This window comes from Molothrus aeneus, chromosome 1 (assembly GCF_037042795.1).
Source record: "Molothrus aeneus isolate 106 chromosome 1, BPBGC_Maene_1.0, whole genome shotgun sequence".
NCBI classification, from domain to species: Eukaryota; Metazoa; Chordata; class Aves; order Passeriformes; family Icteridae; genus Molothrus; species Molothrus aeneus.
In genome coordinates this window covers 44968991-44983994 of record NC_089646.1, presented here as the reverse complement: position 1 = coordinate 44983994, position 15004 = coordinate 44968991, and the positions used below count along the sequence as shown (strand labels likewise).

At 39.6% G+C, this 15004-nt stretch overlaps 1 protein-coding gene across 3 annotated transcripts in view; it reads right to left on the bottom strand.

The window, feature by feature from the left end:
- The window catches only part of MYRIP (myosin VIIA and Rab interacting protein), a 207617-nt gene that overhangs the window by 42491 nt on the left and 150122 nt on the right, over window positions 1-15004 (bottom strand). For all 3 annotated transcript variants that reach the window (XM_066556147.1, XM_066556128.1, XM_066556136.1), the window contains exons 4-8: window positions 12689-12825; window positions 10934-11017; window positions 9589-9686; window positions 9195-9275; window positions 7497-7646 (exon numbers count right to left, since the gene is read on the bottom strand). In XM_066556147.1, the coding sequence (XP_066412244.1) occupies window positions 7497-7646; window positions 9195-9275; window positions 9589-9686; window positions 10934-11017; window positions 12689-12825 (550 nt within the window). The remainder of the gene's footprint in view (window positions 1-7496; window positions 7647-9194; window positions 9276-9588; window positions 9687-10933; window positions 11018-12688; window positions 12826-15004) is intronic.

Genomic DNA, 15004 nt, shown 5'->3' with positions numbered 1-15004 from the left:
CATCTTCCATTACTTAATAAATATAAATATTCCATTTTCTATCAGTAACAATCTATGAGCTCACTCTTCTGAACACAGAATAAATTAAAGAAAAGCAAGTAACCAAAAGCAAGAACAACTTTATAAACCATTATAAAGAATATTGAGTCTAATGTTGATAATCTATAGATTCTTTACCTTGAACAACTGCCTTATATGTATGCATATTGTTTAGGGAGATAACATGAAGATTTTGCAATAAAAGATGACGAAGTTTGGGTTTTCACCAAAAGATGAAAAAGAATTCCTCTTTCTCCTAAAGAAAAGCCAAAATGGTAATTCAAAATAGGTCACAAAAGCATCTGATGGGACTTTAGAACTGGATCATGTATGTTTTTCCCCCACTTCCCGCCTATTTCACCTTGTTTCCACTCTTGCATTATGCTTCAGTCTGGTAGAACTAGTTAAACAGTAATTTATTCTGCAATTATTTGGAATAGGTCAAGGACTCTCCCAGGTCCAGGAGGGACTGGGAACCCCGGGTGCCATAGGGCAGCTGCAGGGTCACCACAGTAGGAGCCCTTGCAGGCACAGGGACCTCAACACCCATGCTGAGGGCAGGTACCTCTGGATTTGGGCAACACTCTGAATCTGTGCTGTGCAGGCTCTGACCTGAGTGGCAGCTTCTAAGCTGGGCTTTGAGGACTACCTTGTTCATTCAGGGAATCAACCTAGAATTGATACATAAACTCAGATGACTTAAATGCAACCTTATTGATCCCCTCTGCTCCCTTGCAAATTCTGCAGCTATGCCTGCCAGTGGTGCAGCAAATCCCCCTCTCAGCTGTGCTCTGTGAATATAATCAATGCACAGACAGAACCAGTAGGTCTGGTAGCAAATACAGTAGCAATCCCTAAGCATTAACAGCTTAAGCATCCTTTGGTAAGAAAACTCCCACACCAGGAAGGAGACAGTATGAGCTTGAAAATGATGCCACTCTGCCACAGCCTATTTATCCTGGAAGTGATTTTTGCTCTGCTCAAATGTATGCAGTCCAGACATCTAGCAGTGGGAGTGAAATACCAAGGGTTTGGAGCATCTGTTCCTTAGTTAATCTTGTATGTGGAAAAGGATCTGTTAACAACCTTCTAAAAAAGGGCAAGAACAGGCAGATTTTCACACTCAATTGAAAGAAAATTCCCTCCTAACCACCCCTTGTGGATATCCCATCCATCGGGGCAAACCCTTGAACAGCAGGTTGGGAGAAAGCAAAGATGACTGGTCCATCTCCTGCAAAAGGCTCAGAACATATGTCCTTCAAGGGTCTGCCCAAGCTGGTTTTCTGTTCACTGCTGACAGACATATTCTGATTGCAATTGATCGTTTCCATCCTTCTACTGGCCTCTTAGACATCTGATTCCCTTAAAAGCATTGTTCCTTTAAAAAGACTACAAAAATAATGATTAGCTTATCAGGAATGGGTCTGTCAGCAGAACGAATGCACAGCTGTGTAGTAATATGTAGAGCCACATTTGGGTGCACATTTATTTTGGGTCAGTTCAGATTAGCTGACCTTGATTAACCAGATGGAGAGGAGGGTTGTAAGGGAGAGAGACAAGACGTTATTCCTCAACAAATGCTGGTGGGCATGCCAGAAGCTCTACACCATCACCTACAGAGTAAAAAAAAAAGGAAAAAAAAAAGGTTGCCCACATGTGAAAGTGCTACTGCTTTGTTTGCAAGGAATTTGTAAGCTAGTAATTATGGATATTTCATATTGATCTCAGAATATGAGTATAAACATCCCTTTATTGTACTTCTGAGGTTAAAAATTTAGGGAAGTGCTAGGAGCATAAAATACCATAGTTTGATCGATGTAATGAATTTATGTGAGCAAGTCTATAGAAGTTTGTGGAACAGAGGCTACATACACCAATGCAACTGTAATCCATGCAATGCCTTTACAAGGTACCCTTATTCATTTAGCCATTACTGCTCCTCACATGTTCACCCAGAGCCCATTCTTTTTCCCTTCTCCCAAACTTTGAATGTTGTATGACATGTCCTGAAAAAACCTAAACAAATGAAACTAAGAACAAACAGGAAAAACACTTCCCAGTTTGAAGACACTGAGAGCTCAGTTAGGATCCAGTGGTGACAGTATTGCCATTTTACTTGCAGAAGAGAAACAGGAACAGCAAAAGCCAGATCCCTGCTTCTGGTGTAGGACAGGAGGATTTTGCTTTGCTACAAGCACATCTCTCTGGAAGAGTGCTTGTATATAAGAAGGTAGGGGGAGGAGGTGAGTTAGCGCCCATGTTTCAGGTCTAACTGCAGCCTTACATATAAACACACCTCTTTTTCAAGTGGATACTCTTCAGTAAACACATCATTCTTTTTTTATCCATCTCTAGGTGTCTCAGTTCCCTGCACAACCTTTCATGTCCTGTTCTGACCCTCATCTACAAAGCTGCGCTCAGCACAGCACTCGCCCATCAGAGAGAATCATTGTATGTCCTACTCAAACACCAGAGGAAGCCTTAAGTGTTCTGTGTTTATTTACTTCTTCCTCTGGCAATATACATCCTGATTTAATCTAAAAACAAAGTAAGGTTTGTCAGGCAGCCCAGCTTTGAGCATCACAGGTTTTAAGTTAGACCTGAAAATTCTGCAAAACCCAGGAATGTATTATGATAGCATCTTTAAAACAAAATGAAGCTGAAAGAACAACATATGAGCTTAATTATTTGGAAAATTACATTATACAATTACCACCCTTCTCTGTCCTTTCTCCTATTCTCTTTCATGCCTTAAAACCTATCTTGGTTGGCTGACAGTAAGTGCAATGCAGCTGAATGTAGGCCTGCATGGGCTCGATCATGTACCTAGCATCCAAAACTGTCTTGGAAGTTTGTCAAGTGCATGGATAGCACTGTGAAACCAGAAATCAGTAATCTTATGCTACAGATACATCTCAAGAAGAATTACAAACTCAAGCTACACAGACAACTTTAAAAGACAACAATCCTGTAGTGTTTAGCCTTGCACTGATTATTTAGCCACCTGAGCCTTAAAATCTGGCACTAGTTGCTGAGTCAAAATCTCAGACTAGTTGTATCTTATCATTCTGCAGCATTGGAAAGAGGGAAATCAACCAGATTACCATGGACAGAGCCTTCTTAATCTGAAATCGAGACTGTTTTTGCAGTGAGATTACAATGTTAGAGTGCCACCTGTGGAGTCAGCAGATGCCAGTATTATCTGAAACCTGGAAAGTAGAGAAAGTTTGATCTTCAAATAATAAATATTAATGAAAAAGACACATTATTTTTAGAACATCAAATGCTTTTCCATCTCAGAATTCACTGTTCTTTCCCATTCTGTGCAAAGAAGATGGTGCTGCAGTTGGCTTCTTTCAAAGGAAACAATACAGCAAATAACCCAAAGTCCAGCTGATGGACTTCTGGATAAATGCACACCTGCCTCACTGGAAGTAGGTCCCAGCAATACATGCCATGCAACCTTCTGATGCCAGCTCCTGTATAAAAGTTAAAAGCTCCACCTTCCCTCTGACATGACACATTTATTTATTAGACATAAATATGATGCTTCTGATGCAGTCATTGACAGGTAGGAACTGATGTCAGCTGGTACCTACAGTGCCATGTCTCACACATCTGAAATCCCTCTCCCACTATGCTGCATGACTGCTAAACAGAATTCCTCCTCAAAAAGGTTTCCTTCAAGCACTTTTGTTTGAGACAAACCTTAAAAGGTACAGAGCACCTGCAAAACCTCCAGGGATTTCCAAAGCAGTGCTAAACCTCAAGCTTCTGGAACCTTCCTTTTCTTTAAAACAAATCAAATGGAGGAAAAAAAAAAAGGAAGAAAAAATAAACAATTTGCAGTACACTGTGGACCTTAAAATTAGCTTAACCAGTATACTTCTGCTTCCCCTGAGATGCATCATAATGTGTATTTAATGAAATCCTCCTTTTCCCTACATCCCTAGCTGTTTTATATACTATAAATTATGGATGAGCTTCTGTTTATATATGCAATCTTTATGCTGTAAAATAAAGACCACTAATACAGCACTTAAAACACACCAGGGTGCCTTCACTCCATCAATGTTTAAATGGGATACAATTTGCCAACTGGTCCTTTGCTCTCTGGCTGGCAGAGATGTATGGCAGGCGAACTGGACTGAGAGAACAGAGAAGCATCCACCCATTGCTCTGCACTCCTCCCATCCCAACACAGCACAGCCTTTGCTTATTGGTAATGAGAAACAGATGGTGCCATCCATCTCTTTTTATGAGATGAGGAAATAAAATATTCAGCCCTGTTTCACTATTTTTAGCCTGGGCGAAGTTTCTCAAAGAAATTGAAGATGGAAAAAAAGGAGAAGAGAATGTCTATAGCTACTAGCACACCACAGTACTGCAGTTGAACAATTAATACTATAGTTTGGAAGGGGAAAGTGAGGAAATTTAACTTATTTAATCACTTTTTCAAAGCAAGTGATTTTGGATGAGCAGGGAGGTAATGCAGGGCTTTCAGAGACCACTGGAAGCTTCTGGCTGATATGAATGAACTGTATACAAATAGCTGTGATAAAAAGAAAAAATTCCTGGCAGGTGAAACCACAAGGTGATATCTGTGTTTATTACAGCGCTCCCCAACTCTGTAAGAAGTGACTTTGGTAATAAAAAGCAATGCAACAATAAACATGGGTTTCTAAAAGCCAGTGTTACAGCATGCAATTGTTGTGTGTTTTATATTATTATTTTCATTGCGCTAGCAAAAGCACATATATTATCTTCTGCACAGAAGACAAAAAAAATTCCTCTAAGATAAATTTTCAGTTTTAAATTATGAAATTCTGACTGCCTTAAGATTTGCTATCCTTACCTCCCTTTCCCCTGCATGCCAGTCTTTCTGTTAATCATGTTTCTTCTTTCCTTTGATTTGCTCTATCCTGCCTTTGCTAATTTGTTAGCCTCTATACCCAAGAAATACTTGAACAGGGGAAGTTCTAGTTAAATAACCTTTATTGGGAAACAGGTTCCCGTACCTAACTCTGTCACAGTAATAGTCTCCTTGGATAGCTTTGACAGAAAAAAAAATGAAAACTTGTTTTTCTTCTTCCTTCCCTTTGGATTGTTGTGGCTACTGTGTCTGTCCACAAAAACCTTGGTTACACTAGGAACACCTGTGCTAATAAATCTGTTGCAGCAGAAGTCTTGTTAGTTGTGGTGTGTACTAATATTAAAAGGTTTTTATCATTACAGGCAGATCTCTGCCTAAACTAAACTGATCACACACAGATCAATATTAGGATGTGTATACAGAAATCAAGAGTTTGGGGTTTTTTTGTCAACTTAATGTCATCAGTTAGGAACTAAGAAAATTTCACTTATTGTGGTGGAATCCAAGAAGATGTGCTGTTACAGACTTGGACTCAATAGTTCCTGGGAGGCAGTAGGGAGCTTTGTCTGGAATGGGCAAAGGGCCTCTTTGCCAGCTTCTGTTGGGTTTTGTTAAGGAAAGAAAAAAAACTGCAATTCTTTTGGCAGAAAAGATAACTTTGTCACATAATATACAGAAGTGAAAGTGATGTGGTTTAGTCCTGCAAATCTACTGACAGATGCATGCTTCCCATTTGTCACTGAATGAAAACAAAGTGGAACGGGAAGCAAGTGTAGAGAAGGAATTTGAGGTGTTTCAGCACTGTTGATGCGAATCAAGCAGGCTGTAAGTGCTCTACATTCACTCTGCACAAATTGCCTTTCAGTAGACTTTCCAGTGACTTTAATTGTGCTATCTAACAGCCTAACACAAGTGCAACTATCTTAGCTGTGGGAATGACAGGATGACACTTCCTTTATAAGGGTGTCTGGTCATACTAATAAAAATCTCCTCTATTCAGAGCAAAGCAAAAATAAACATATACACACTTCAAAGGAGAAAAGAAAAAGATAACACAACCCTAGCAAAGCAAAAGGCAGAAACTAAATTTATGGGAGAGATGAAACAAGTCACAGCAGATGGCCAAATTCATTCGTGTTCCTTACAACACTCTGGGAAGACAGTTGGAACAAATGGTGAAAAATGTGGCAAAAGACTCTGTACAAAGAGGAGGAGAGTCCTTATAAAATACTGTACACATCTGGATCTCTAGTACTGACTGATGGCTACAGAGGTTTTGAAGTTGTTTGCACCTTAGTGTGACATTTCTGCTTCTCCAGTATTTTCACAAAGTCTACTATTACTCAAACCAATGAGCCTCCCTCTGGCAAAAAAATCAGGAATAAATTGTTACTTCAGAAATTTCAAAATGTATTGAGTTCAAAGTTAAGTTTCCAAATGCAGAACAGGCTTCTGGTATAATGACTGAGGGTTTGAACAGCATATTTCTCTGAGTCCTGTCCTTAGGAAATAAACCTCATTTGAGACAGACACAAAATTATCTCTCTCTCTCCTGGCCTTTATATTCCACAAACAACTCATCTAGGAGGGACAGAGCAAAGCACTTAAATCGTGCTCACCCTAACTTGCGATCACTTATTAACAGTGGGACATTACAGGCAGTACCCCTTCATTTTGCAAATAGTTGGATGCAAGTCTGTATCTCAGCAACTCTGGCCCACAGTCAATGTTCTGGCATAAATCTGTTCTCACTGGGAGTGTAAGTGAGCAAACTTAGCTGGGAACTAGGACATAGCCCATGTTCACTTCTGGTGGTTCTGCTTAGCGGGGGAGAGGTGGTTACTGGAAGAGCAGCAGGACACTTGGGAGCAGCAGCTTAAACCACAGTGTCAAAATGCTCTGGAACTAAATCATCGGTCACTGTATTCCCTCTCTGATTGTCAAAGTGCTTGTCCAAGCCTACAGCTTATTTTCACTGCTTTTTACTTGCTGCTCTCTTAAAACTGTTACTAATGCAGCTTGTCAGATTTTCTTCAGCTTTATAGCAGGAGATAAAGACATTGTGCTAAGAAATAAGTGGAAGGAGGAAACACTCTTTAGTGTAAGACATAAGTGGTGCTCTGCAGCTGAGTTTCCTTTTTTGTTTCTGGTGGTGGCTGTTTCCTGTAAGATGGCTAAGGAGAAAAAGAAACATTACAGAATCCTAACTTTATACAAAAGAGAACATAACAGTCAGTGAAGACTTACACAAAAGTTAAGTGAGCAGAAAAACTGTTTTGAGGAATAAACACTGAAGCATTGAGTCCTGTTAGCATTCAAATCAAGCAGTGAGACTGCTCATATCACAAACTTAGTCCTCCCCAGCACAGTCACCAAAACAACACAATGTCTGTGATGCACCTCCATGGCCCATGGGATGTTAGGAGAGCATGCAACTGAGTGTCAGCTTGTCCAGACACAGAATTAATGCTTGTTCTCGGCAAGTCTCTATGTACCATTCCAGGCAGCAAGTATATTTATCCATGACTGCAATCTTCTGGCTTTGTGCCCCAGAAAGCAGGGATAGCTGTGCAGTGCCACTCACCCACAAGGTGTAGGAGCCCCTGCGGCTCCCTGGGAATGTCAGCATGCTCTGGTCCGAGACGGCGCCGGACGCCAGGCCGCTGCTCCGCGATGGCGGCCATTCCAAGTCAGCCTCAGCCTGCTCGGGTTTGCTCTTCTGCTTCTTTATAATCTGCAGGGTAAGGGAGAAACGGGGTGGGAGGCGACAGAAAAATGCTGCTGGGGAAATACTGTCTGAGCCATAAGGGGAAGATCTAAATGAACCCCATCTTAAGGCAAGCTCCCCAGGAAAAGCATTTGACTTTCCTTCTGCTCTAGCTCCAGCTCATGCAACTACTTCTCATCTGAAGTCCTACCGCTTGCAAGCACATAAGCAGCAATGCAATCTATAACAGTGCCTGTAGGAATACCAGAGGTGAATTACATAAACATAGAAACCTGTTGCTACAGTAACACTTTAGCAGCATCCAAGTGTCAAGTATTTTCTCAGACAAGACTTTTTGCCAAGAAACATAAAATACTAGATATCAGGGGAATTTCAAAGGCTCCCATGACATGCAGACACGTTCTAGTGACAACAAAGAGGTCTAAGGTCTCTAGACACTATTTTTATTTTTGAAAATCTACACCATCTTAAGACAGAGAGAGCTCATGTCTCCCTACACTGACAGATTATATCTTGCTACACTTCATTTCCACAACTGAAATATATCTACCTTAGAACATTATTCTATGGCATAAAAGATCTTGTTAGGCAGCTCTTGACAAAAACAGTAGTAATTCAAGCTTGGCTGAGAGAGGCTCTGGACTATGAAACACTCGATAAACAGACTTACTTGATAGTCTAACGTCACCCTTAAAAAAGAAGGCAGATTATTTTCCAGTGAGCTGCTGCTCTTCTGGCTTTTCTTGACAGTAATATAAACAACATGTTCCTCTTCTGGTGTGTGATCCACACACTGTTAAATGCCACAGCCTATACAGAGATGTGGCACCTAGCTTACTTCACATGGAAGGAGACTAACTTAGCAGAGTGGTTACTTCGTTGATCGCAGGACCTTAACAGTGCTCTATTCATGCTCATCTTGCCTTACTCCAAACTGTCCAGACAAACTCAAGGGGTATTTTTTCCCACTAGCCCTCCACTTTCATTCTGCCAACCATGAGCTTTGCAGGGAGAAGAATGAGCTTTACTTTAAAAGCCACAAAATTCAGACACGCCAAGGGTTATGTGATTTTTGAGCTTCTCTTGCACAGCATCATTAAGAGAATTCTGTGTTAATGATTGATGTTGTTTTCTTTGAACATGTTGCAAAGTTCAGTAGAGGGTATGGTCAGGTCACTAGCAAACTGTATCTTTTGGGAAGTGATGTATATGGTCAAGAGCCATACCTCTTGACATTAGAAAACTTTGTGCCTGTGGGGAAGTGAAATACAGATGTAAAATTCCATCAAACAAGGACCTTCCCTTCAAGAAAGGGCATCACAAACCTCAGGGAGTGGTACCTCTCAGCTTTGAACATGTAGGACATCAGGTTAGGCACTGGATTGATCTTACTTATAAACTGATGACTGTCAGACATAGCTGATGAAGCCGACACTGTCGTAGTTAATTTACTTTACTTTCTACTTTGGTGTCATTCTTTTTCTTGTTAGCAGTGTTTCAGGTCTAAAACATGTGTTTTGGACATTAAACATAAGGGGAAAAAGCATGCCATACCTTCTGCACAATGGTTGTGGCCAGCTCTTCTATGAGGTCCTCCTTGTGCTCCTGCAAGTAACAAGCTTCATTCTGCTTGTCCTGCATGAAAACGGATATCTGTATTTGCTAAAATCACATAAAAACAGCCTTCCCACAAAAAATGTATAGACTGGGAAATGGGTAATATGCCCTATTGGCACTGTGGGAAGAAATGACAGGCACTTGAAAGTGCACGTCACCTTCTGGAATGCAATGTCCGTCTTGGATACCAGTTCATAAAACCCATGCCCAACTCCTTGGGTATATCATGAGACAGTCACTACTTCATCACGTTTTTGTTTATACCACTACCCAAATTAAAAGAAACATGATTGTCCTGTTTAAATTAATACTTTTTTTTTGAAAGTGTTACCAGGCTGTCACTGTAGGTCTCTGCCTTAGAAATAGCTTCTTCCACTGCTTCCTCTGCAACACGTAAGGCCACAGCAAGGGTATCCATCATGCTGTGTCCTAGATGAAGAATAAGATAAAATACTATGTTCTTTATATATGCACATTTTGCATAAAGAGCTCCAAAATTCAGACTCATATTCTGGACACATATTCAAATCTTAAATTGTTCATGAAAAAGTTATTTCCTCAATCCATAAATATGCACAGTGAAATAAAAAAGACAGAGAAATTTGTTGCAATCTCTAAGTTTCTGCTTAAATGTAAATCTTAGATACAATAAAACATGATATATTTTATGTTGCTTATTTTAGACTGCAGCAAAATAGTTTGGAGGAAATAATTGAAAGAAAATTTGTGAAGGTCCTATAAGCAGGAACAACAAAATTTAGGAAAGAGAATGAAAAAAATATATGAGCACAGGAAAGGAAATGGGAGGGAAGTAAAAAAAATGGATGTAGTATATGATAGAGATAATTCATGCTATTTATGTATAAAATATTGTAAAATCCAAGCTATGTCTTTGACCACCCGGCTGGGAGCAGAGTCTTATGTTTATTCAGTTAGTTCCCAGAAAACGTTAAGATGTTAAGATAATATCAAGTCTGTTAACGTATGAATAAAACCTTCTCACTGACTTCCCTGGAATGTCAGGGCTACTCGCAAGGGACCTGCACCTGGGACATTGCATCTACCATACTGAAGCACTGGGCACCACTCTGCCGCATGTGACACTCTGCTACATGTGAATGCGGACTCTTCTGAAGTGTTCAGAAAACCATCTGGACTCACTTTTGTCTATTCCTGCACATGTATGGCCCCAGTTCTACATGTGAAGGGACACAAAGGAACATTCGGTCATCTCTCCTCAGGCAGAATAAAGTGTATAAGCTCGCTGTATGAAGCAGTTGGGGTGAACCACTGGGGAGATGCTGACACTTTGTCGGTCTGATCCAGGTTCACCCAGCGCCAATACCGGGGTTGACGCTGCCTTGGCTGTGGTGGTTTTTTTCTCGAAATTCTATTTTGTTAATGATCTAATAAATCATTGCTAAATTTTCCTATAAATTTGGTTTCCGATTTGATCATTTATAACTGATCATTAAGAAAATCACACTAGAATAGGCATGTAGTAAGTGTAATGCTGAAGCAAGATGTCCCAGCATGGTACACAAGAGTCTTGCTGAATGATTCAGCCAAAACATTGTTGGACCTGTGGACAAGGCTTCCCAGCACTCTAAGCTACTTGCCCAGTAATTCAAAATGTAAGGACTACTTTTCAATCAAATGAGGTTTTAGCAGCATACCTTCTGTCTGTTGGTAGAAGGTAGAGTCACTGCCACAAATGCTTCCTTCATTCTCAAAGCTTCCTTCATACAAACTTCCTTCTGCTAAAAAGGACAAAATCATGTGTTACTATAAGAAGCACCCATTAACAACCAAGGCATTATTAGATTAGAATATTCACTCAAGATATGGTGGCACTGCACACAATGAGGGATAACTGGAAAATTCCTCCTAGCTGTTGCTGTTGGATAAATCATGACTGCAGCAGCTTTTGTACAAAACATGACTGCTTTCATATCAAAGACTTCTCATTCATTTTGAATAGAAAAAACTATTACTACAGTAAAAAAGAAAAAAAGAAGCTACCAGGCATAAAACTTACATGGCAGAAGTTAAGTATAGGGAATTTGACTTTACTATGACATTTGGTGTAGAAATAGATTCTATGTTTTAAAGGGCAATGCTGTATAAATAAAGCAAAACCCAGACACCTATACTAGTATTTATCTTCAAAGGGAACAAAAGGTTTACCTACGAGTCACAGGGATAGCAGAAGAAAGTTAGCAATGACATTTAGACTCAAAGGCCTTCCTTAGAAAGGTCCCACCGAGAGTGCATATGCCACTGCAACTCATCATTGCATTGTTCACACTTCCATTCAAGCACCCATTCACTGAGACTATGGCTAAAAAAAGGCAATACATCATATAAAAGTTGGGGAGCATCCCTGGCCACAGTTTTTACTTTCATTGTCCCACTTGTGTCCTAACTGAAACAAGATTTTCTTGTCCTCACACAAATTTGTTCTCAGTTGTTAAGGAATCTTCTCAAGAAATGCAAATTTTTTACCCGAAAAGGAAAAACAGTATTAAATCACAATTTAATAACTAGGTTGCTTGTTCCTAGAAGCTTTTATGTCAATTTTCATAATAAACACCTAAAATTTCCACTCAGGACTAGAGAGTCTACTTACCATCCTATACTTACCATAAAAAGACAAAGGAAGGACTATGGAAAAGTAACAGTCTCTTTACAAATTTTGAAAGAATTACAAGAAGAAATTATCAGGTTCAATAAATCCAGTGAAATGCCAAATATTCAGCTAGTTGTGTTCTAAGTAACTTGCTGAATTTACCAGTATGACACCAAGCTTTACTTCTTCAAACCCATTTTCTGACTCCAATCACTCTTCTTATGGGGTGGGGCATTACAAGAGCATAGTTAGGAGTGAATCGTGTCATCACTTAAAAGGTTGATGCCAATACTTTATCAGTATCTTTTACCTATTTACAAACATCAGTACAAAAATAAAACGTGGCTAGTTTCAGATCCTTAAGCATGCAAAACTCTAAGTAAGGAAATGTCAATTTTGGTCAACTTGGATACTGAATGTATCTCATGTTAATCAAATTTTGCTTCAAACATTGCAGGAATATGCCTATGGTCAAATGTTGAATGCAAAATTATTTTATCATTCTTTGACTACTCAGAACTGTGAAAAATGTGGGGACACAAGCTAGAATACAAACTGCAATTTACTTTATAGACAGTTCTTCTGTATCAGTGACATAATTAAGATTAAACATTGTTTGAATTCTTAAACAGCTCTCTAGACACTTCATACTTTCTCTCTCCACTGAGGTATTTCTTTCACAAACAAGAAAATTGTGTTTTAAAAACTCTCTTGAAATAATCTCAGAATTTCCATTGTCTCAGCTTCTGTGTTAAAGCAGACAAGAATAAATCTTATAAGAAATCAACACAGCTGTTCTTACCTATTGCATCAGGACAAAGTCCACTCTCCAGTCTATGCTTCTTGTACAAGTTCTTCAGGACCTTGGCACTTCCAAAACACTTAAAGCGGCTTTTGACATTATTATAGTACCAATCCAGAGACTGGGTCCTTAGGAGCCTAAAACAGAAAAATAAACTACATATTTGGAATGGTTCTACAACAAATAAATGTGGGAAAAATATTTTAGGCCTCAGATCACAAACCTATTAATTTCTGGATACTTTCTTTATTTGTACTTTGCAAGTGTCTGGTATACTACAGCAAGGAAAAAACCCATTCACTTATGGTTAAGCCATAAGTAAATATCTTTTTCACATTACTCAAGGGTTTATTTGGTTTTGGTACTATCAGATGAGGTTGTCTCAGCTTTTACATTATAATGCTCACACTACAACCTCTTATAAAATACAAACAAGCCTTGAAACAGCACAGGACTTAAAACCAGCCTTCATTTACAGAAATTTACAGATAATGTAAGAACACAAGCCCGTCAACCGTGCCACAAAACCCCTCCATTTACATAAAAATACATCACTGCTTTTATCTGGGGAAAACAATAGAGCAGACAAAGCCTAATAGAGGACCTCAGAGCAGAATGAGCTGAAGTTTGCTTTCTCACTTTCCACGGGAAGCTTCACTGACAAAAGTAATTCATCTTAACAGACTTGTCCCCAGAGCTCAGACTCTTTATAAAGCCATGAGATACTGGCAAGCTCTGTATTGTTTCCAGTGTGGCATGTGGCAACTTGCTCCACCTGCACCTTCAGCAGTGCATGGAGAGAACCTGTGCCACACTCCCAGGCAAAAACAGCCTCAGGTGACTGCAGGGAAATCCACTGCAGAGCTGTACATTTCCTACTGAGGATGTCACTGGGGGGGGATCCTAGGGTTCCACCTATAAATTAAAGCTGATTTATTCTTAACAGCAGATTTAGGAGAACAAAAGGCTAAAGTCAGTGCCCAGTGTCAATATGTGAACCCCTAAAGAAATTGTGTCACCACCAGGAGGGCCAGACTCTCAGCATTTCCAGACTTCAACATATATAGATGATTTAACCCCATTTTTTAAACCCATGGCCATGTTGAAAAACAAAATAAAATTACAGTCTCACTGTCACCTTTACATTTTCCTTCAGGGACTCTGAACTTTTCTTTGTAAAGTGCAAGGCAAGAGACAATGAAAACAATTTTTGTTTTGTCACCTACTGACAGACTAGAAATGTAGTTCTTAATCAGCACCTCCAAACCTCAGGAGATTCTCAGTAACCAACAAACATGCTGAGCCTGGGGGTTCAACTACGTGTTTCCAGTCTGAATTCAGACTTTTAAGATAAAAATGAACACCCACTTCATGAAAAGCAGAACATCATGATATAGTCCACTTGTCTGTCATCACCAGAAAGTGCTTAGTAGCAAACACCAGCAGTGGGAAATTAAAAATAAAAATCACTGAAGCCTATCGTCTTCAAACTGTGAACCCTTAAAGTTTCATTAGCTGCTCTACAGAAGACAACTGAAGAAAAAGCTCATAATGGAATAGAAGTCTATTTTTTCTGCATTCTGTCTCAGCAATTAGATGCAGGAGAGATGTTTACAGATAATATTAGAATATTAGCCCTTTAATATCTATTTGCAGTAATATCGCAAGCCTAACTATGATTCCCAGGAGGCTGATTAGTTCCAATATTCACCACCGTACAAATATTACTAACATGTGACACGGGCAAAAATCCTTTGCTGGAGTTTTTTTTGGAAAACATCCTTACATGTGGTGCAGAAACGACTCTGATGAAAGAAAGTATCCAGAGCACAAACAATGGGAAGCATGCCTTGGTCTGTCTGTGAAATAAAGGGTTTCTGAATCCCTATAATGTTGCCACTAAGAGATCTGCTATGATGCCTGTCCAAGACCTGACCCACTGACCAAAGCTTCACTGTGGTGCAGTGATGAATCTGAATGGAGGAAAATTTCTCTCCCAAACCTGCAATTCTTTGGCGTTTTAAGAACCTGCCTCCTTTGTGGGCAGGAAACAATTGCTCTCATATAAACTACATCAGAATACTGTCTTCTACTTCCTGAATTTCATTCCCTTTTGAACCTGACAGGGTAAGATTTCAGTCAATAGCACAGAGTCACAATCATTATGAAGGATAAAACAACATGACTGTTTGTAACTGGCTTAGCAGGAGCTATTGACTAGAAAGGATGCTCTTCTGCCCAGTAAATGCAGTGTTCTCCATGCTGTCCACAAAAAAGTATTGCAGCACCAACACCACTAGGGGACTCACAGCACTG